Source organism: Rana temporaria, chromosome 5, assembly GCF_905171775.1.
Source record: "Rana temporaria chromosome 5, aRanTem1.1, whole genome shotgun sequence".
In the NCBI taxonomy this organism is placed as follows: Eukaryota; Metazoa; Chordata; class Amphibia; order Anura; family Ranidae; genus Rana; species Rana temporaria.
In genome coordinates this window covers 214,141,158-214,164,220 of record NC_053493.1, presented here as the reverse complement: position 1 = coordinate 214,164,220, position 23,063 = coordinate 214,141,158, and the positions used below count along the sequence as shown (strand labels likewise).

The 23,063-nt window shown below is 43.5% G+C and overlaps 3 protein-coding genes across 4 annotated transcripts in view; 2 read left to right on the top strand and 1 right to left on the bottom strand.

Moving 5' to 3' along the window:
* Positions 1-23,063, top strand: part of FBXL7 (F-box and leucine rich repeat protein 7) — a 247,087-nt gene that overhangs the window by 87,408 nt on the left and 136,616 nt on the right. For both annotated transcript variants that reach the window (XM_040353544.1, XM_040353543.1), the window contains one exon: positions 1,064-1,153. In XM_040353544.1, the coding sequence (XP_040209478.1) occupies positions 1,064-1,153 (90 nt within the window). The remainder of the gene's footprint in view (positions 1-1,063; positions 1,154-23,063) is intronic.
* Positions 17,098-18,392, top strand: LOC120940593 (protein ALP1-like). The gene is made up of 2 exons (XM_040353545.1): positions 17,098-17,210; positions 17,298-18,392. Exons 1-2 carry the CDS (start codon positions 17,164-17,166, stop codon positions 18,175-18,177), a joined length of 927 nt encoding a protein of 308 aa, XP_040209479.1. The 5' UTR covers positions 17,098-17,163; the 3' UTR covers positions 18,178-18,392.
* LOC120940595 lies at positions 18,491-20,165 on the bottom strand. Its single transcript, XM_040353546.1, has 3 exons — positions 19,955-20,165; positions 19,134-19,284; positions 18,491-19,051 (listed from the first exon to the last, which is right to left on the bottom strand). Exons 1-3 carry the CDS (start codon positions 20,044-20,046, stop codon positions 18,551-18,553), a joined length of 744 nt encoding a protein of 247 aa, XP_040209480.1. The 5' UTR covers positions 20,047-20,165; the 3' UTR covers positions 18,491-18,550.

Here is a 23,063-nt window from a genome sequence, read left to right as displayed (position 1 = left end):
CATGGGCAGGGTTGTTGTACAGAAATACATCTACTGATGGAATTCTGTACAACCAGCCTGTTGGGTTTTCCCCTTTAAATAAGAGCCGCTGGCTATAGCTGACAGTGCTGATTAGAGTATTGTGATGGCAGGGAAGTCTCCCTACTGTCAAAATACAAAGGCTTAGTGGGCAGGATCCCCCTATTCACATTGAGCGTGTGCATGGGGGAATCAAGTCCTTTTTTTTTATTCAACCCACTCATCAATGAGCTGCATTAGAGGACTTTATTTCTGTATGTTTTTAGTGCATTTTTAAATGAGTGCGCCTGAAAATGTGCAGGAAAAATGGAGCCAAATCATGTATGTCTAAGGCCCCGTACACACGTCCGAGGAACTCGACGGGTAAAACTCATCGTTTTGCTCGACGAGTTCTGTGTGAAGCCGCCGAGGATCTCGGCGAGCCAACTTTCCTCATTGAACAATGAGGAAATAGAGAACATGTTCTCTATTTGGCTCGACGAGGAACTCGTCGGCTTCCTCGGCCGAAAGTGTACACACGGCCGGGTTTCTCGGCAGAATTCAGCTCCGACCGAGTTTCTGGCTGAATTCTGCCGAGAAACTCGGTCGTGTGTACGGGGCCTTAGAAGCTCATATACTTTTTTGATCTTCTTGGCGATAAGCAACTTAGTACTCAGGTGTGAACGGACCCAATGAAAATGATGGAATTCTTCCACTTGAGTGTTGTGGTGCTTTGGGTATTGAAGTGTCAATATGTTCAGGTGTTAATGGGACCTTAGTTGACTTATCCAAATATATATAATATCTTTAATGTTTGCATGCGGTATATATATAAATATATATATATATATATATATATATATATATATATATATATATATATATATATATATATATATATATATCAAATTTATAAGCATTTTTTTTTTCATTCTATCTTTATGCTTATATAGTGAATAAAGAATGTTGTTTAATAGCAAATATGGCTGTTTGCTCCTCTGCGAACTAAAAGTATTTTTCTAATTGGATCCAGTGGTCTTATTTCTATCTTTGCTTTTTATTTTAGGCAAAGGCAGCTCAAGCATCTCATCCGACGTGAGTTCAAGTACAGATCACACACCGACTAAAGCCCTCAAGAATGTGGCTACTAGTGAAGGTACACATCTGGTCCTCATAAGAATATGCTTTTGTCAGTCCCTGGAGTTAAGAGATTTTTGTCTATGCTGGCAGTATGCTGCTGTTACTGCCATGAAACTGAATGTCTTTAACCGTTTATTTAAAACAATTATTTTGACTCAGTATTCTAATAGAATTGCAAGTTCAGTGTTTAATTGCTTATTATTACATTTTGTGGTTATGCGCTTTAGAGCTGAATTTCATTCATAGAAAAGTCAGAAAATCTAGACTTTCATCTGTCAAGCTTAAAAAAGTAATTGACTTAACCTGAACTGCAACTATATGTAAAAACCAACAAAGAAAGTCAGAAGTTTTAGCAGCTGTGTTTTTTTTTTAAATAAAGAAACCCCCACCCAGCATACAAATACAAGAATTGCAAGTTTGTACTCTAAAACAAATTGGCTACTACTACTTAGCTGCCTACAAGCATCTAAGGTTGATACCAGCATGTAGGCTAGTATATGTATAGCTAAACATTTCATTTACCGGAGTGAGTAGAGAAGGGCAGAAACCCCTCACCTTCACTTCCTGTCATGGAAATACAAAAGGAAGCAAACGGAAAACTCTTGTAGACAGTTATTATTGGAACAAGGGTCTTCATTGGAAGATGTGTCTAAGCTCTTGTTCTGGTGAGAACGTTGGATTTTCCAAAACTTTCTATCTTTAAAAAGAAGGTAGTGGGATTGTTTCCAGACACAGATGACAATATCTCACAGTCCCATTATTTGATACAATAAAAGAAAGGAAACAATTGAGAGAGACACCAACGCTCTCCCAAAATGAGGGAAACTTTCCATCCTAATGCCATTGGTCACCATGGGAAATTGAAGAATGTGGCTAGGACTCAGGAATTAAAACAGGGACCTCCCCCAAAGGTCAAAGGTCAGAAGGCGGGTTCCCAGAGGTCAAAGGTCACAGGGTGTGGCTGACCCACCTCCACCAAAGTGTACCGCCTACCCCAACTAAGTCGGGGAATGAACAAGTCGGGGAATGAACAAGTCGGGGAAAGCGTTACTTAAATGAACAGGTAAAAGGCTTCTAATTACCCCTGAGCTATTTCACAAGAAACTTAGATGGAAACTCTAGAAACATTAACATGTACATTTTTAGATCCTGAACCCCATATTACTTCAGTTCCACCAGTAAGTTGGGATGTGCAGTTACCTAGTAGCATTATTCCCCGATTTATTCATAATCTGTTTAGTGAGAAGTAGATTTTAAGGAATTTCCCTTAGCATAGTGAGCGTGTTGAAAATTGCTTGCTTATGCCTCGTACACGCGGTCGGACACACAGTCGGACTCACGGCGGACAAAAGTCCGTCGTGAGTCCGCCGGAAAGCCTGACGGAAATAAAGAGAACAGGTTCTCTATCTTAGGTCCGTCGAACTTCTGAGAAAAAAGTCCGATGAAGGCTACACACGGCCAGACTTTCAGTGGAAAAAAGCCCGTTGGACTTTTTTTCTCGGAAAGTCCGACCGTGTGTAAGAGGCATAAGAATATCTAATCATATGCAAGGAAACAACATTATTATAGCTTGGACATGAAATTCAGCAGAGCTTCACCTGATCTAAGGGAAAATCCCTTGCAAAGTCAACAGCCTTTTTGCATTTAGTAAATCAACCTCACAAACCGTGGATAGCTGAAGCATGCTGCCTAAGCTAGATCCATGATTGTAAATGTCATTGTTTGGATCATTTCAGTCATCTCCTTTAACTATGCATCAGGAATATTAGGCCATAGTTTGTGAAGAAAGATATTTAAACCATATGCGGTTCACTACTTATGTTTCACTGTATATATTTTTCATTGTTTATCACATTTTGTCATGCTTACTGAATTGCTTTCATACTTTAATACCCCAAAGACATTTTAGATTCATTCAGTTTACATTTTGCTATTCACTTTAGCATTTCTCCATCAGCAGGCAGATATTTTGCAAAGAAATGAATTTAAAAAGTCTCATGTTAAAAAAAAAACTGTGGGGTTTAGAAAACGGAGCAGTAATCATTAAGCACCACTTACTGTACCTGCTTTCCTTTTATATCCTGGATTGAAAAAATGACAGTGGTAATCTGTTGGTTTGCTGTTGGAAATATCTCAGCATTTTTTTTTTAGATGTTTTGTTTATTGTCTTGTGATAACAATACAGTCAGATACATTCATGCAGCAGCCAGTGTATTGATGAGCTTTCATTAAGGCCCATACACAGGATCGGCAATTGTGTGATGGCAGGCTGTTGTCGGAAAATCTGACCATTTGTATGCTCCATCGGACAATTGTTGTCGGATTTTCCGCCAACAAATGTTGAATAGCATGCTTTAATATTTTGCGACAACAAATGTGTGTTGTCGGATTATACGATCGTGTGTACAGAAGTCAATCGCCAAAAAAACAAAGTACAAACGTGCATGCTCAGAAGCAATGCTAACCATAACACAACATTAGCAGAAGTTGCCCAAAGGGTGGCACTAAAGAGCTGAAAAAACGCATAGTTTCCTGTTTGTTGGTCAAAAATTCTTTGCTGTTTGTATGCAAGACAAGTTCATGGGCAGTGCCCGTGGGACAAAAGTCCTACGCTTTGTCCGTGGAAAATCCGATTGTGTGTACCAGGCTTAACTCTGACTGCTTTAACTGACCCTGCCATTACAGCCTCACTTCTACAAGAATACCAAGCCTATAAGAGAAGGTGCAATATATGTAGCTTTCCAGAGGCCCCTGAGTTGAAGCACCTTAGCTTCACTGCTCTTCGACTGCCAGAGGTATTTGACCCTTCAGGTGGGTTGAATACCTGTTGCCACCCCATCCTCACACAAGGAGGCTCCTGCCAACTGTTAGGTCATTTATTTACATAAGAACCTGTGGTGGAAGCCACAGCATGAAACAGTGGAGTAGTGACAGGGTCACTTTAAGGTGTATTTCCACTTTTGAAGCCACATTAGAATAACACCTACTTTATATTTGTTACATAAAATAAAATACTGAATGGAGCAATCAAAGACTGCTGAGCGCTGTGCTCTTGGTCTTCAGTGAACAGAGCCAGTGTCTTCCAGTGCTCATTGGAGCACCAGGCTATGGAGTGGGCAGGAGGAGCCGGCTCAGGCTCTCAACAGCTTGCTAAAAGGCTGAACCAGCTGCCGATCCAGGCATCTGGGTGGACCCTGACATTAAGGTAGGGATCTCTCTAGAATCTGAAATGGCTGAAAAATGCCACCTGACAGCGGGCTTTAGCCTGCTGTCAAATGAATACTGATCACAATAGTGCAGAATGAAATGCACTCCTGTGATCCCCTAAAGCCCCACTTCTCCTTTAAACCTATCTGTACTGCACTGGCAGATCTTTTTATTAGTTGTAAACTTGATTTCAGCTCTTTCTGTCCTTTTGAAAAAGCTAAAAATCTCAAGGCTTGAAATCTGCATTGCATGTTAATAAGAGGAAATTGACTTTATCCCCACTATGTCACTCTGAAATTGTTCAAATAGTTTCAGTCCAGTGTAAAATCCTGCTTGAAAGAAGCAAGTATAACGTTAAGAAGTATTTAAAAAAATGGAAAATTGTATACTTACCTTCCGTAATTTTCCTTTCCTGACGCATCTTCATGGCAGCACACACTGGGTTGTGACTCCGCCCCCACAACCTGACAGGATTGGTTAGCTATAAATTTGAAGGGGAGACACCCGGCATTATTCTCCGTAAATATCATCATTGAACAGTAGGGTGGGCAGCTGTGTGCTGCCATGAAGATGCGTCAGGAAAGGAAAATTACGGAAGGTAAGTATACAATTTTCCGTTTTCCTGACGCATTCATGGCAGCACACACTGGGAAATAACTCGCCAGTCGGGAGGGTTCAATGCAAAAGTATTTTATTCCCTATAGAGCAGAAGAATTGGCCCTGATGACAGATCTGCCAAATTCGGCCGTAGCCAAGAGAGCGGCGTCCACCCTGTAGTGGGCGATAAAGGTATGCCTGGAAGACCAGGTTGCTGCTCTGCATATAGTCTCCGCAGAAACACCACAATATGCTGCCCAAGAGGTTGCCACTGCCCTGGTTGAGTGTGCCCTGACGCCTTCCGGGATCTCCATCTGCTGAGTGGAATACGCTTTTCCAATAGCTCTGACCAGCCAAGAGGCGATGGTGCGGGAAGTGGCCGCCTGACCCCGCCTGGCCCCGTGAGGTATAATCAAGAGAGCGTCTGTTGATCTGAGATGAGTAGTAGCCGACAGATATTTGGAAAGTGTAGATTTAATGTCCAGGGCATGAGGTTCGCCATTCTCATTAGAAAGGCATGGTAAGACGATGTCCTGGCTGTAATGGAAGGCCGAAGTAACTTTGGGCAGGAAACGGTCTGATGGTCTCAGAATCACTCTGTCGGGATGAACAATCAGGTATGGTTCTTTAGACATGAGAGCTTGCAACTCCGACACTCTCCTCGCCGAGGCAATGGCGATGAGGAAGGATAACTTTAAGGTCAGATCCCATAGAGAAATCGAGTTGAGTGGGAAGAAGGGAGGATTGGAGAACGCCTCGAGGACCACCGAAAGATCCCAGGACGGGAAGGACGGTCTTCTGGGTGGTCTGATCTTTACGCATGCCTTCATGTACTGGATGATCAAAGGATGCAAGGCCCACCTGGTGCCAGTTTTGGCGGACAGAGCGGAGATCTGTACCTTTAGGGTGCCTGAATTTAGTCCCTTGTCAATTCCCGTTTGCAGGAACTCCAGGATCTGGTAAGGATCGGGTGAGACGGGGTTCCAACCTTTGAGTTGCGCCAGCTGGGCGAATTTTTCCCAAATCCTGGTATAAATGGAGTTCGTGGAGGGTTTCCTGGCCTGCATTAAGGTTGTTATAACCGCTTGGGAACATCCCTGTTCCCTTAGTCTAGCCCTCTCAACCTCCAGGCTGTCAGGTGGAGCCTGTCTGGGGCTGGATGGGGAGACCGACCTTGGAGTAGGAGATCCGCCGTAACTGGAAGGTGGATTGGAGGTCGGGTATTGAGCTGCAGGAGCGTCGTAAACCACGGTCTCCTCGGCCAGAATGGTACCACTGTGATTACTGTGGCCGACGACCTTCGTAGTCGCGACAGAAACCTCGCTATTAGAGGAGTTGGGGGGAAGATGTACCCCAAATTGAAGTCCCATGGGTGAAGGAGGCAATCCGTCCCCTCCGCTGTTGGAAAGGGTACCCTGGAAAGGAATCTCGAACACTTGGCATTCGCTGGTGTTGCTGCCAGGTCTATCTCCGGAACCCCCCAGGTTTCCGTTAGAACGGTGAACACCCGGGGATTCAGGGACCACTCGTTGTTGGATAGAAGTTCTCTGCTCAGAAAGTCGGCTAGCGTATTCTGTGCTGCTGGGACATAGACTGCTCTCAGGTCCAGAAGATGTATCTGGGACCACTCCATTATGGGGCGAACTTCTTCCAGAAGAGTGAGGCTTCGGGTACCGCCTTGCCTCTGGATGTAGGCTACCGCCACCCTGTTGTCCAACCGGATTAGGACGCTCTTCCCCTGAAGAAGAGGCGCAAAGGCTAAGAGGGCCTGGAATGCCGCTCGGAGCTCCAGTATATTTGAGACTGTCCCCCGAGCAGGGAAGTGCCAGTGACCCTGGGCTGTCTGATCCAGATAGTGAGCCCCCCAACCTCTCTCGCTGGCATCGGATGTTACTATCTCCGGTTCCGGAGGAGCTATGGGCCTGAATCTTCTGAGGTTGGAAGGGCAAGTCCACCACAGAAGGGAGTGTCTTACATGACTGGGGATGCTGATGGGTTGGTGCATTGATGCTCCGTCCCAATGCCTGAGAAAGGTGTTCTGCAGGGTTCTCATGCGCCATTGGGACCATTGTACCATGGGTATGGTGGATGACATTGAGCCCAGCATACTGAGGCAGGTTCTGGAAGACGTGAGACTGGAAGACAATAGATTCCGCACTTTCTGGATTAAGGGGTTCACCTTCTCTAAGGGCAGTTGTACCCTGTTCTGTTTCGTGTCCAATTCTGCCCCCAGGTAAACCATGGACTGTGATGGTTGAAGGCTGCTCTTTCGCCAGTTGATTAACCAGCCAAACTTTTGGAGGGTCGAGATTAGGATCTCCCGCTGGAGGAGTAGAATCTCCCGATTTGTGGCCAAAAGCAAGATATCGTCCAGGTAATGATGCACCCGCAGCCCCTTCTCTCTGAGGAATGCTATGAGGGGAAGCATAACCTTCGTGAACGTCCTGGGAGCCGAGGAGATCCCGAATGGTAGACATCGGAATTGGTAGTGATGTTGGCCGATGGAAAAGCGCAGGAACTTCTGGTATGCGGGATGTATTGGCACATGGAGGTAGGCGTCTGACAGGTCGATCGACAGCATCCAGTCCCCGAGATTTACTGCCAGGAGGATGGACTGGAGACTCTCCATCTTGAAGGCCTCTATTTGAATCCTTCTGTTGAGCCGCTTGAGGTCCAGTACGGGCCGAAGGTCCCCTGATTTCTTTCGAACCAGAAAGAGAGGGGAATAAAATCCCCTGCCTCTTTGGTGCGAAGGAACTTCCATGATAGCTCTTTTCTGCAATAGTTCTAAAATGTATTGCATGAGCAGTCTCCTTTTGTCTAGGGAAGACGGTATTTTGGTGGGCTGAAAGGTAGCGTGAGGCAATACCCCTATAAAGTTCCATCTGTGGCCATGCTTTATAGTAGAAAGGGTCCATGGATCTTCTATGTGGTTTGACCATATTTGCGCAAAACTGCTGAGCCTGGCGCCCACCTGAGCTGGGTGGGCAGGCAAGACTTCAAAAAGACTTCTGCTGGTCCCCTGCAGTAGTGACCTTGGGCTTCTGCCCCCTCGTAAAGGGTGGGCGATTAGGTCTCCATTCTCTCCTGAACTCCTTACCGGGACGATAGGATCTGGCCTCCCTGTACCTCTCAGGCAGATTACGCCTGAAGGTAGGACCTTTCTGAGGCTTGGGTCTTCTGTCGGAGGGAATAAGCCCCGATTTTCCACCCGTGACCTTGGAGATTGCTGAATCCAATTTTGTGCCGAACAGGTTCGTGCCATCATATGGTATCCTGCACCAGTTTGCTTTTGAAGCCGCATCAGCGACCCAAGGTTTTAACCATAAGGCTCTGCGGGCCATAACTGAGGCTAACATGGACCTGGCCGAGGAACGAATGATATCCACCGAGGCCCCCGCCATAAAGTCACCGGCTAGCCTGATCTCCTGCAAGGAGGATATGACATCCCTTCGATCAGCACCTTCTAGGAGAACCTTCTCAGCATTGGCTGCCCATGCGGAAATGGCCTTGGCGACAGCTGCCGTAGCAATAGCTGGTCTACATGCGCCCCCCGAGGTGGAGTAAGCCTTCTTTAATTCTAGGTCGATCTTACGGTCGAGAACATCCCGGAAAGATACTGCGTCTTCTATTGGCAGAGTGACATGCCTGGCGAGTCGCATAAGAGAAGCATCCACCACGGGAGCGTTAATGAGGGAAGCGACTTTAGAGTCTTTCAGAGGGTATAGTTTAGAGAGTTTGTTGGACAGACCGGGACGCTTGTCTGGTTTCTCCCACTCCTCCTTAATGAGGTCCTCCAGTTCGTCGATGAAGGGAAACAGTTCGGGGTCCCTCCTTAACTCGGGGAAATATTTCCCAACCTTGGGTGGTTCCGTCACGGGTTCTTCCCAGCCTATTGTCGCCTTGACTGAGCGGGCAAAAGGTTCGACTAGACAGAAGTCAAATCCAGACACAAGTTCTCGATCTTCATGATCAGAATGAGCCTCTATTAGTTGGGCATATGGGCCGGAGGAGGATGAAGTGCCCGGAGTGGGCTCATCACAGACCAAAGGAACTGAAGTCCACATTGATTCTTGCGCTGACTCCCCCACGAGCTGTTGGGAGGAGAAATCTGTAGTCATCCTGGCGCTCGTCTCCTTTTCTCTAGTTGCTTCATTAAAGCAAGTCTGACATGCTAGCTTTCCTGGCAAAGCAGTAGCACCGCACACCCAGCAAGCGTTAGCTGCAGGACGGGTATGATAATGCTCACGGTGGGATGAGGGAGACCGTCTGCGGTGAGACCGGCTATGACGGGAACGGCTGCGGCGTGATCGGCTGTGCCTTGATCGATGGTAGCGGGAGGAGGATCTTGACCGACTTTTACGGGACCTCCTGCTTGATGCATGCCTGGACCTCTCCCTGCGCCGTGGGCTTGCGTCTCTTGGCCTGATGGGACTGCAACAGATAGGCAGTGTTTAGTGGCCGGCTCTCTTTTTTGTCTCTTCTCTACTTACCACACAAGTGATGGTCTCCATACCTCGTTTGTTGGTAGTGGTCTGCGAGGGCAGTGGGCTCCATGAAAATCACAGGGAAGCAGCAGAGGGATATACTGGAAGAAAGCAACAGAAGTTACAAAATAAGCAACAAAACACCTAACCAGGTATAGGCAAAGGGAAAGGGAAGCACCTGCATACCCTGGGAGAAATCCCTGTGGAATTCCAGCAAAGCAGCAGCCTCAGGGAAAAAAAGAAATTTTCAGGCTTTTTTTAAAATTGGCGCCGCCGTCGCGGCGCTGATGACGCGTACGCGCATGCGCCGTAGCGTCCCGCGCGTCCCGTCGCCATCTTGGATGAGGGCGAGGGAGGTGTCCGGCGTCATCATTGTGCTGCGCGCATGCGCAGTACGCCCGAGGAGCGCGGCGATGCGGGGGACTACATGGCTCAGAGAGCCTGCCTGGAAAGGAACAAAAAAAAAAAAAAAGGTACAAACACACAGTGACATGAGGGGGAGAGAAATGAATGGCACAATATGGAAGGCCTGGTCATACAAACTCTCAGGGGTACAATAGGGAAAGCCTTTGACATACACACTTTCAGGGGCACTACAGAGCACCAGGAGAGAAAGGGGAGAAATAGTTAGAGAGCCACACTGCCGGTCTAAGCTTATTTAAAGCTTGTATACATGCCAGGAACTTGCCGGGATTAACCCCTGAGACCACCAGAGCGGGGCTCCCCCTATAAAAGCTCTATTAGAGACTGTACAAGGGGGACTTCCAAACAGGAGAGGCTGAACCTGCAGGGGCGATAGCGGTAGGAGACAAGCTGTACGTCCACGTCCTGTCAGGTGAGGATAAAAAAAGAGAATAATGCCGGGTGTCTCCCCTTCAAATTTATAGCTAACCAATCCTGTCAGGTTGTGGGGGCGGAGTCACAACCCAGTGTGTGCTGCCATGAATGCGTCAGGAAATGTTTTTTTTTAGGTATGCTGTCTGAATGGGAACAACTAACAAATGGTTGGGGGTTTCTGAAACTGCAAAAGTAAAAATACGCTTTAAAGTGACACCAAACTCTGGTTTAAGAGGGAAAAATGATATTCAAGTATATATTCAGGACTCCAAAAAATGCCTTCTATGTCTCTCAGCCTTTTCAAATCTCCAAATTCCTTTGTTTTTGCTGGTGTGATTCGACTTCCTGTTTTAGGGTGGCTATGTCCGTTCTGCATGGTCACACTGTATGTAGGAACTTAGCCATCCTCTCTTCATTTCACAGTCAAGATAGACCAGGGACTATGGATTATGGACTTCGAGATGCGTAGTGTGCATAGAGCAGTTCACATGGTGAAACTGAAGAGGAGAGGGTTGGGAGCTCACAGAGCACAGTACAAGGAGACAGAAAAACACAGTAAGAAATGATTCCTGAAAACTAGATTACAGTGCCATTAAATCAGTGTTCTGCCCACCGCTGAAAAAATTAAAAGCCAGCAGCTGTACATACTGCAGCTGCTGGCTTTTCATAATAGGACACTTACCTATCCTGGAGTCCAGCGATGTTGGCACTGCAGCTAATATTTCCTTATGGCTTCACGCAGAGAACACTACTGCACATGCGTGATGCTCTGCTCCTCTCTCCTACTGGCCCGACGGCAGGGGGAGGAGGAGGGAGCCGAGTGGTGTTGTCATGAGCCGGACTACCAGGTGTGGGAGGTATCCGCTCCCTCCTCCCCCTCCCCCAAAGGGTGCCAAATGTGGCAGCGGAGGCGAGGAGGAGACAAATCAGCGGAAGTTCCACTTTTGGGTGGAACTCCGCTTTAAGAAGTGGATGTGTATAGTGAATAAGGATAGCATTCAGGCCCCGTACACACGGCCGAGGAACTCGACGTGCCAAACACATCGAGTTCCTCGGCCAGTTCAGCCCTGAAGCCGCCGAGGAGCTCGGCGGGCCGAGAGCTCCCATAGAACAACGAGGAAATAGAGAACATGTTCTCTATTTCCTCGTCGAGCTCCTCGTCGGCTTCCTCGGCTAAATTGTACACACGGCCGGGTTTCTCGGCAGAATTCAGCCAGAAACTCGGTCGGAAGCTGAATTCTGCCGAGGAAACTGGTCGTGTGTACGGGGCTTCAGTGTCACTAAATATAGGGACATAGAGGTATGAGGCATTAGTTACCTGTAAAAGGCAAAATAATTTGCATTTTCTATTATTGTTCTATATCTACAGAACTATTCACATGCAATCTGACCTGAAGGTAACCCCTGCTTATATGTTTTTTTTTTATCATATGCTCAGTTTCCCAGATTTGTAACAGGTTTACTTTATTAAAAGCAATAATGATGTGATGATAGTGATCATATCGGGTTTGGTTGTATAGTTTCTGCACTTTGCTCTTTATGTCTGACAGATATGGTTATCTGTAAATATATATAGGATTCTTAATAAAAATGGGTTGGTCTTTTCCGGAGCTTTTACAACTCAGGCAATAACTAAATGGGAAATTCTAGAAAAGGTTAAGTATATAAGACTAGTCCGCTGTTGACCCTGCTTACCAATGTGAATTCCAGTAACACTAAGTATGCACTCTATTTTTTTCCATTTGAGCTCTTTCTGTTTACTGGTGACCCTGGGCTACAGTAGAGTCATCGGTGCATTTCCTTAACTTCCTAACTTTCAAAAGAATAAAGCACATAGTTAAGTATGTCTCATCGTTTTCTTTTTTTGTAAAGGCTTTTGGAATTTTGGAAAAAGCTTTATGGAATAGGTCCAGATAAATGCTCATTGGTTCATCCTTCATGGCTTCCAGCCAGCCTATGTTTAAAACAATTCAAGAATGTTATTTATTTAATGTTTTTTTTTTCTGTGCTTTTCCCTCTTTCCTCATTAGTGTTGTGCTGGCATAGGAAGGGATGAAATCATTTTATGGTGACCTTCTAAGTACCTCTGCTAACAAGCCAAAAATGCACATAGTTACTGGTTACATTGTTGTCACTATAGGATGTATTTACAGTCTTTTTGATTGGTTCTAACATTCATGTAACATTAGATACCCTGTGCTTTTTCTACATTGATGGTGCTCCCATAGAGGAAGATAAAACACATAGAAGAACAAGAATGGATCAAGCAAATAATATAGATAATGTGATTTTTACACTTAAGTTCATGACATATTACTTGTTCCCTTTGTGCGATCTGCACAAACTACAGCATTATAAATAGTCTTGCCATAGCTCTACAGTATATATAGATAAAAAAAATGTACTCAGCAGTACTGCTGACAAACTGAGAATAATTAAAGATATGAAGCACTTTCAATGGCCAGTAGTAGTGAAAGCTTTGATTAGCTGTTAGCAGTGTTGTAATACACTACTTAAATACTTATTCAAAATTTAGCACCCTAGGGACTAGACCAATAAGCCCCTCAATCGTAGTAACAGTTGAAAAAGGCCCTATAATCCCAGGGAGGGAAGACAATAAATATAAAACCAGCACTAAATGTTAAAAGTCCTTCACACCCCAGTCCATATAAATTTAATTTCAAAGATCCGCAATCACTTTGAGTCCGATATAGACCAAGGACTTCAACACTGTCCTCCCTGATTTTGGATCTTTAGTGGCACACCACTCAATAAGGTAATTCATCTTGAAAAAAGAAAACACCATATAGTGTAGTATGTCCAATTCCACTTGTGTAAAAAATAACTACTTATAATGTGCTTACATCAAGAATTCCGAAAAACATCTCCAATGGACCACAAGATGCATTTGTGTATACTGTATATACCCTACCCTCCTATTTCTCAAAGCCTTTCCTGGGACTCCAATGTTGCTTTCCTCTGTGCCTTTATCTCCTCTCTGGAAAAATTATCCTGCCCTTCCTCCAAATGGGTGTCAGAAGCTCTTGAAAAGGAATTTTAACATATAGTGTAATACTGAAAAAACTTGATTCCACAAAATATCATCTGTGCTACTCACAAAAATGCATTTATAAATGTGTGTATCCCTCTAAACTCAGTAATGACTCCACCGTGTGTGTGTTGTAATACACCAATAACTTCATGCACCTTACTTAATGTACTATTTTCATTATGCAATCAACCAATCTTCTCTACTGGATGTTACTCCCTTTTATATCCAAAATTATGCATGAAAGCCTATAATATATAATATAAATATATAGTGTACTACTGCTTTAAATTATAAACTGTGCGATAGTGCCATAACCTCTCACATTAACAAGCATAATTATGTGCCATTACCACTGTGAAACTATGTTTTCAGACCCACTAGTCACCATGTGGTCACACAGGCACCTTACCAAATGCTAATAAGTAAGCACTCCTTTCCAAAATAAGGTTATGTCATCAGCACTCCTCCCGATCTTCCATTCCATTTTTTCCATCAAGTAAAATGGAGGATCATGTGCGGAAGCAGTAGTATTTCAAGATGGCTGGGCGTCTCTCAATTACATCCTGGGAAGAAGTCCATTGGACAAAACTTGTCATAAGTGACATCTGACACCGGACTTGATGTCATCACGCACGCTGGAAGTGCTGCGGTGGCCAACTTAGGTGAGGTTTATAGGATTTTACCAAGCATTTGTTTGTAAGTGAATTTCTGTATAATAAATACTAGATTTTACTGCTGCGCTATGGGCCCTTTTTAAATATCTTAGATGAGGGAGTCCTAATATTGAAGAATGGAAGATCGGAAAGAGTGCTGTAAAGCGGTATTACACTATATATTTTATTTTAATTTTCAGAGGTTTCCATGCATTTTTTGTATATAAAAGGGTGGAACATCCATCAGAGAGGATTGGTTGATTGCATAATGAAAGTCGTACATTTGGTAAGGTGCATGGAGTGATTGGTGTATCACAACACAGTACTGGGTATACACGTTAATAAACGCATTTTTAGTTTCATATTTTGTGGAATCAGGTTTTTGCAGTAAAAGGCCTTGTACACACGAGCAGACATGTCCGATGAAAACGGTCCACGGACCGTTTTCATCGGACATGTCTGCTGGGATCTTTTGGTCTGATGTGTGTACACACCATCAGACCAAAATCCCCGCGGACAGAGAACGCGGTGACGTAGAAGACACCGACATTCTCTTACACTGGAGTTCAATGCTTCCACGTATGCGTCGAATCAATTCGACGCATGCACGGGATTTTGGGCCAGCAGACATGTCCGATGAGTTGTATTAACCATCGGACATGTCCGACGGACAGGCTTCCAGCCGACAAGTTTCTTAGCATGCTAAGAAACTTTTGTCCGCTGGAAACCTGTCCGCTAGGCCGGAAAACTGTCCGGTAGGCCCTACACACGGATTATGGATTATGGATCTGGATTATGAATAAAATTCCTGCAAATAGAAAATACTCAATTAATGCAGTTATGTATTAATTAGGAGATCATTAAAAGAGAAGTGTGGGAAGTAAAAAAAAACACATACAGTATATAGTTACCTAGGTGGATGCAGCATCGGTTCCCTGCTGCCTCCAAGACCAAGAAGTGTGTGATCAAAGCTTGCTGATTCGTGCGCTAAGAGGCTGCACCAGCTGCTGGTCAGGCTTGTGGGTAGATCCCGACATTAGTGTCTGGATCTCTCCAGAGCCTGGACTGGTTAACTTACGTCAGCTGATAGTGAGCTTTGGCCCTCTTCTCAGCTGAAAATGGGTAACAGGAGTGCAGAAGGAAGTGCACTTCTGTGATCCCCCGAGATGTAGTGCCAAAAGAGCGTTTGCCCTACTTCTCCTTTACATTTATTTTTTTAATGCAAGTAGTGTAAGTTCCTCAATGTGAAATGGTATTACCTTCTTACAATCCTCCATTAAGCAGAGCTTAGATTGGGAAAGGGAAAGAATAAAGAGCCTGTGGGTTGTACTGATGTGTTCATGCTAATAAGAGAGTCATAGAGAAATTAGTTTATTAGTGTGCTGATTCTCTTTTCACTGTTCTGTCACAACAAGGCAGAGGGAGAATACATGTAAAGGTGAACCCTTCCAGACAAGGTTTTGCTATGTGCCAAAGCTGTGTAAATCTCCGATCACGATGAACAGAAAAAGAAATAAAGTTGTGGGTAACACAGCTCCCATACATGTACTTAGCAGATTTTTTTTTTTCTTTATAAATGTGCCTGGGAGTTAGCCTTGTAGCTCATTTATACTTATGCATTGTGTGCAAATTACCACAATGTTTTTACATGCAATGCATGTTGAATATCACCCCAACACTTGAAGGCAATGAACATGTGTTGCAGTGTGCAGCAATGCTCAGAAATGCACCATATTGAATTGTGTTGAGACGGTTACACAATTTGTGGCACATCCAATTTTTAGGGCATTTGGTGCATTAATAGCCAATTCAGTTTATTAAGCTGCCTTAATGCAACACACATTAACACAAGCGTGTTAACACAATGCAAAAGAATGCAACTGGGCCCTTAGGGTGATTGGATATCTTCAGGAGAATTATGAAAATTCTTGGATTAGCACAGAAATGTTTTTTTGCTTAGTACTTTGATTAAAGTTGTGGCTTGTTTGACCAGGACTAACTTGTTAGATATACATCATGTTACATTCCTCACCCAGTTCAGCTTTAGCAACAGACCAAAAGCTGTAACAGCAGAGAGGGAAATCAAAATTTTAATAATCCTCTCCAAGGACATAGCCAAGCTATTATTTTACTAGTATATAGCGGGGAAGGATATATTTTCAGGACACTTACCCTATACAGATTTTCTAAATCGGTGCCACTATATGATAAGAAGGCAAAACTTGATATTATGTATGCACCAGCAGATAAAGGATGTTTATTCTGGGGATAGGGTAGCAGATATTGAATTTCAAGTACTGCTGCGGATTTATTTTTGTTAGTTTAGCTCTAACATTGGTTTGCATTATGGAACTGGCGCTGCCCAGCATCTCAGTCGGAAAGTATTTTAAAATCATTGAATAAAGGAAGTTAAATCCCAAATTCCGGCCCAAACTTTTCTTTAGTTCTTGATAAGGAAAAGATAATGGAATAAAAGGAAAAGTCAGAAATTCTTCAAAGTCTTGATTGCAAAGTACCCGAAGAAATGAGTGTCTCAAGCTGGAAGCATAAACAAAGATAAAACCCACTAAGGGCTCTTTCACACGTCCGTTCAGTTTTTACATTATTTTTTTTCCCTTCAGTTGATCCGTTTTTTCATCAGTTTTTCGTCCGTTTTCCGTCCGTTTTCCATCCGTTTCCGTTCCGTTTTCCGTCCGTTGACGTCCGTTTTTGGTCCGTTTTTCATCCGTTTTTTCGATCCGTTTTTTGATCCGTTTTTTTTATTTTTTTGGTTTTAGAACTTTATTAATCATCTTTTCAAGAATTTTCCCATGATTCTTTGTTTCCCCCAGTGTGCTTTCCTCTTCCTGTATGTTAACAGCCGGCTGTTTTGTTCCTGATCCATTGCTGTATTTCACTGTACTTGCTGATTACGATGGATTTGGGGAATTATGATCAGAATGTGACATCATTTGTCATGATGTACTATGTGTGGAGAAAAAAAAGCTTGACCAGGAAGATGTCTGCTAGGGGACGCAGGTACTGGGCACATCCCATGCTCCTCAAAAGGCCAAGTGAGGGTTTCTTTGCGCTGCAATATGCAGATTTGCGACGTTACCCTCCTAAATTTTTAAATTTCACTAGAATGACGATCCCAACGTTTGATTATTTACTTGAAAAGTTACATCCCAGACTATACCGTACAAACACAGACATGCGACTTGCTGTGCCTCCAGAGGAGCGACTTCTCATTACCCTCAGGTAAGCCAGCCAGCCATTTAGCTTGATTATGTCCAGTGTAATGTTGGATTCCTTTCGTAATTTCTTCTACTCTTCTACTCTTCCTAGGTTTCTTGCATCTGGAGTGTCTTATACGTCACTAAGCCATTTTTTTTTATTGGGAATATCGACCATATCAGTGATAGTGCATGAGACCTGCGAAGCAATATGGGAGGAGCTTCGTTCTTCTGCAATGCCGGTTCCTGATGCTACCATGTGGCAGGAAATTGCGACTGGCTTTTGGAAAAAAACTCAATTCCCCAATTGTGTTGGAGCTCTGGATGGGAAACATGTCAGAATCCAGATGCCACCAGGATCTGGCTCGCAATTTTTCAATTATAAAAAATATTTTTCACTAGTGCTAATGGCAATTTGCGACAGTAACTACAAATTTATTGCCGTTGATATAGGAGCCTATGGATCGAATGCCGACGCAAGAATATTTTCATCATCAGTAATGGGGAGAAGAATACTGGAGGGACACTTTAATTTCCCAGCAGATCAACCACTACCATCAACTGTAGGACCAGATTTGCCACATGTTCTAGTTGCTGATGAGGCATTTGGACTTTCTCATCATCTTTTAAGGCCTTATGCCAGGCAGAATTTAACGACCCCAAAGAAAATTTTCAACTACCGCTTGAGTCGTGCAAGGCGCCTTATTGAATGCACCTTTGGCATTTTGAGCGGCAAATGGCGCATATTTCATAGCGCTATACAACTTAGCGTGGAGAATGCCCAACTGGCAATCCAAGCCTGCTGTGTCCTCCACAATGTCATCCGCGAGAAGGAAGGGATTTCTGTTGAGGAAGAGGACGAGGTAGACCTACCATCTGTGCGCTTTTCCGGACTGCGACCCAACAATTCAGCTATTACCATGCGTGACAATTTTACTAATTTTTTTATGTCCCCAGAAGGAGAGGTTCCGTGGCAGTATCAATATGTGTAAAAACAGTCACGAGGAACTTTATCATTTGCACCTTTATAGTAACATGTTTCGCCCCTTTTAGTTAATTTGCATGGTCTTTCTTGTCATAGTGAAAACGCCAGTTAATTTCTACATTTAAGATTTCTACAAGTGTATGCTTTCATGCTTCAATTGTCATTATGTCCCTATGATATATCAGTTTGTTTCTTTTCACATAAAATACCAAAAAAAAATCATTTTCATGCAGTCTACTATTTTTCTTTGAACTTTATGAACGCAACATGTAGATTGTAACTTATAGTAAAAGATAAAAAAAAATGAAATACACATCACAAAAAGGGGCAAAAATCAATTTATTAAAGTATCGTATCAAAAATTTCCAAAAAAAATAAAATTATAGATCTTGATAATAAGGGGTGGGGAAAAGGGAGGAATCAGATCGTGAAGTCCCCTGGGAAGGAGAGGGATCATAGTTGGGTGCCTGGGGTGGGACTGGAAAATTTTGGGCAGTGGAGGCAGGGGCACGGTAATGATGGGGTATAGGGCTGGGTTGGAATCGGTGAGTGTAGGGAGCTGGTGGTGGGTGATCGGGGTAGAATTGGCGTTGGGAAGGGGAGATAACTTGGGGCACAGAGTCTCCTGACATAGAAGCCTTCAGACAAGTACCGATATACTGGCCAATTGCCAGGCGCATATCAAGTTTTCGATCCGGATTCATTTTTTGTAGCAGGTGGTACTGGCTTCTTAGGAATAAAGCGTCCTCGTTGTTAGGGTCCAAAAAAGGATCGTTGGAGTCAGGTCTTCTTGCTTTCATCTCCTCCATGAAGCTCAGCATGGCGTTATCTAATTTGTTTTTTTGTGGACGCTTTCTCACAGTTGAACCAACTGAACGAATCTGAGGGGTGGAACACATATCTATTAGCACATTATCTTTTGACAATATTTAAAAAAGTAGGCATTTTATGTTCGATACTTACAGGCACACTTGTGGTTGGTGGAATCGGTCTTGCAGCTCTAGTGGCATCTTCAGCTGCCTCACTTTCTGTCACTCCTGTTTCTCCCATGGGATCTGGCTGCGAAAATTCAGTATCTGTTTCCTCCTCCGTTTCACTGATGTTAGTGGCTGTACTGTAAAATATTGGTTGGTAGATGGGTTAAAGGTCAATTCAGACTTGTTTCAACAATACATAGATCCATGTGTGTGTATACTGCTGTGGTCAACCCTACATACCACTTTTGGAATACTTAGTTTGAACATATTTGCATATAAAAAATAGACAAAGTTGTCTGACTGTTACCTATCAACACCCCCTGAAACACAGTCGGGGTTATTTACTAAAGGGAAATCCACTTTGCACTACCAGTGCACTATCAGAGCATTTGGAAGTCCAGTCGCTGTAGATCTGAGAGGGACATGCAAGGAAAGTAAAAAAGAGTATTTTAACGTCCACGTGATTGGATGATAAAATCAACAGTGCTTCCCCTCATTTCAGATCTTCCATTTAGATCTACAGTGACGGTACTTACAAGTGCTCTTGCAGTGCAAAGTTAATTTGCCATTAGTAAATGACCCCCAATACCTACCAGACACTCAAGGAGTGATGGCAGCAAAGTAAGAGGGGAAAGAAGACCTATACAGGGACTTTCATCTCAGGGAATCAATTCATTTATAATGAGCTACTATGATATGCATACTAGGTCATTATGCATTTCTCTTAATTCAGATATTTATATGTGTGGATCAAGTTTATTATTTGTAGTTTACTTGGTCAAATAATGTTATAAAGTGGCTAGGTACCTTCTTAGGCTCATCACGTTACGCAGGAAATCCAGCATTTCAAAAAATGCACCCTTTTTGTACTTGGAGGCTCCAGCTCCACTGCGGGACATTGTCTCCTCCTTCAAATCTCTCCTATAACGGTCTCTCAATGAGCGCCAGCGGGTGACGATACTCTCTCCTATGAAGAAACAGAAAATAAAATACACCCATAGGTGGCGTGGCAGGTGGCGTGGCAGGTGGCCAATTCACAACTTGTGGCAGGTGGCGTGGCAGGTGGCCAATTCTCAACTTGTGGCAGGTGACGTGGCAGGTGGCGTGGCCAGTGGCCAATTCACAACTTGTGGCAGGTGGCGTGGCAGGTGGCGTGGCCAGTGGCCAATTCTCAACTTGTGGCAGGTGGCGTGGCAGGTGGCGTGGCAGTTGGCCAGTGTCCAATTCTCAATTTGTGGCAGGTGACGTGGCAGGTGGCGTGGCAGTTGGCCAGTGGCCAATTCTCAACTTGTGGCAGGTGGCGTGGCAGTTGGCCAGTGGCCAATTCTCAACTTGTGGCAGGTGGCGTGGCAGGTGGCGTGGCCAGTGGCCAATTCTCAACTTGTGGCAGGTGGCGTGGCAGGTGGCGTGGCAGTTGGCCAGTGGCCAATTCTCAATTTGTGGCAGGTGACGTGGCAGGTGGCGTGGCAGTTGGCCAGTGGCCAATTCTCAATTTGTGGCAGGTGACGTGGCAGGTGGCGTAGCCAGTGGCCAATTCTCAACTTGTGGCAGGTGGCGTGGCAGGTGACGTGGCAGGTGGCGTGGCCAGTGGCCAATTCTCAACTTGTGGCAGGTGGCGTGGCCAGTGGCCAATTCACAACTTGTGGCAGGTGACGTGGCCGGTGGATATGGATGTTGACATATGGATGGACTACAAGATAACAACCCACCCCCCCATAACCCACAAACTACTTACCACGTTCAAATTTTTCATTTTGTTTTAGTGTTTGCCAGTTCGGTGTCACCGCCTGAAAGACTTCCTCCCATTTGTTGTTAGAGACATATCGGTTGCTATAGTCTCCACACCTCTTATCCCATATTGCAGGGCGATCATGTACCAGGTGTATTAGCTCTTCTTGGCTAACATCCTTTGCCATTTTATTAATTAAGGAGGACAATCACACACAGGGAATTGCTCTAATGTCCAGGAACTGGGCAGCATGTGCTGGGAACATGTGACTTGGGAATAAAAACACTACCTGGGTGAAAGGTTATTGTTATGTATGCATATTGCATACATATTAAAGTTTGGTGAATTTGTATTTTTTACATATTTTGGTGAAAAACGGACGTTAGCGGAACGGATGATAAACGGATCATCCGTTAACGTCCGTTTTTCGTCCGGTCAGTTTTTTGGACGGAAGAAAAATAGGGTTTTCTTCCGTCCAAAAAAACGGACCTTAACGCAGACGGATGCTAACGGACGTTAGCGGATGCTCATCCGCTAACGGACGCTAGCCCATAGGGAAGCATTGAGGTCCGTTAACGGACGTCCAAAAAACGGACGAACGGAACGGACGTGTGAAAGAGCCCTAAGGCTCTAACTGTTTTTCTATTTGATACCTTGTTACAAAGTGAGGGGAAATCTTCTCAGTGAGGAGAGAAAATGAAAAACAAAATTCCCTTGGAATTGGGCCTAATGTTTTGAAATATAATTTTTGTTTCTGAAATTTGGAAATAAGCATAATGATAATCCTAGATCTCCATGTGAGACTGTATGCTATTTATGAATATCCACTTGAATTTCTCAAATCTTAATTATCATCATTATGCATTATGGTGATTTTTACAATGCTTACACCTACAGGGGTTAAAGCTTTGTCTAGGTTTCCTTTTGCCTGGACACAAACTCCAGCTCTACCTGGGAACCATTCCTATGTCATCTAGAAAATAAAATATTTTCATTGTTTATTGGGACAAACAAGACTTCTGGTCCAACCTCAAGAAATTCATTTTGAGGGCACCTGATTAAGATGTTAATTTTGTTTCAATGGACATTATTCTCAAAGCTGGTTATCTTATTGTCCTGTTTTAATTTTATATATATATATATATATATATATATATATATATATATATATATATATATATATATATATATATATATATATAAAATAACGACTATCTGATTTTATTCACATAAGATTGTCTTTTTAGGTTCTGTCAGTAGCAGTTACATTTTGGATCCCAATACAATATTTCACAAAAACACCTCCTACGTCTTCATGATGCTCTTTTTGAAATAGTTCACTTAACCTAATCAAGAATACAAAGACTTGGCTCTAGGAACCGTAGCAATTAGAGGCACGGAGTCCTTTATTTAATAAATGACTTATTATAGAATATAATTTCTTATGTTTTATGTTTAATTAGCAAAATATTATTTTTACTAATTGCAGAAATAGTTGTAGATTTTCTAATAGTCTGACAGTAACAAATGACTAGTACAACTACATTTGGTCAGTAGGTAAATACAATATAATTAATCTCACTTGCTGAACCAAAGAAAGCCAGATGGTCTAGTGCTGTATTTGACCTCTAGACTGCATACGGTAGTTTATTATTGCTAATACTCTTATCAGACTTGTTTTTTTTTTTGGAGAATCCATTAGGTTAATTATAGACATTCATGTAAAAATTTTCTCCGTTTAAAGAGATGCTGGCTATACGACTTATAGAAAAACATATTTTCTAAACGTTTTGATTAAAACAGTAATAAGTAAAAATCTATTAAACTGCTAGCTGTGCTAACATAGAACGCACAGCCTTTAACATCTATGTGACAAAATACAAGACAACGGCCCAGATTCACGTAGGGAGCGCGTATTTGTGAGTAGGCGTAACGTATGCTATTTACGCTACGCCTCCGCAACTTTGACAGACAAGTGCAGTATTGACAAAGCAAAGTTGCGGCGGCGTAGCGTAAATAGGACGGCGTAAGCCCACCTAAATCAAATGTGGAACATGTGGGCGTGTTTTATGTTAATTTATTGTGACCCCACCTAAATTGGCATGCGCCGTCCGTGAAAGTATCCCAGTGCGCATGCTCCAAATTAACCCGCAAAAAGCCAATGCTTTTGACATGAAGGTAAATTAT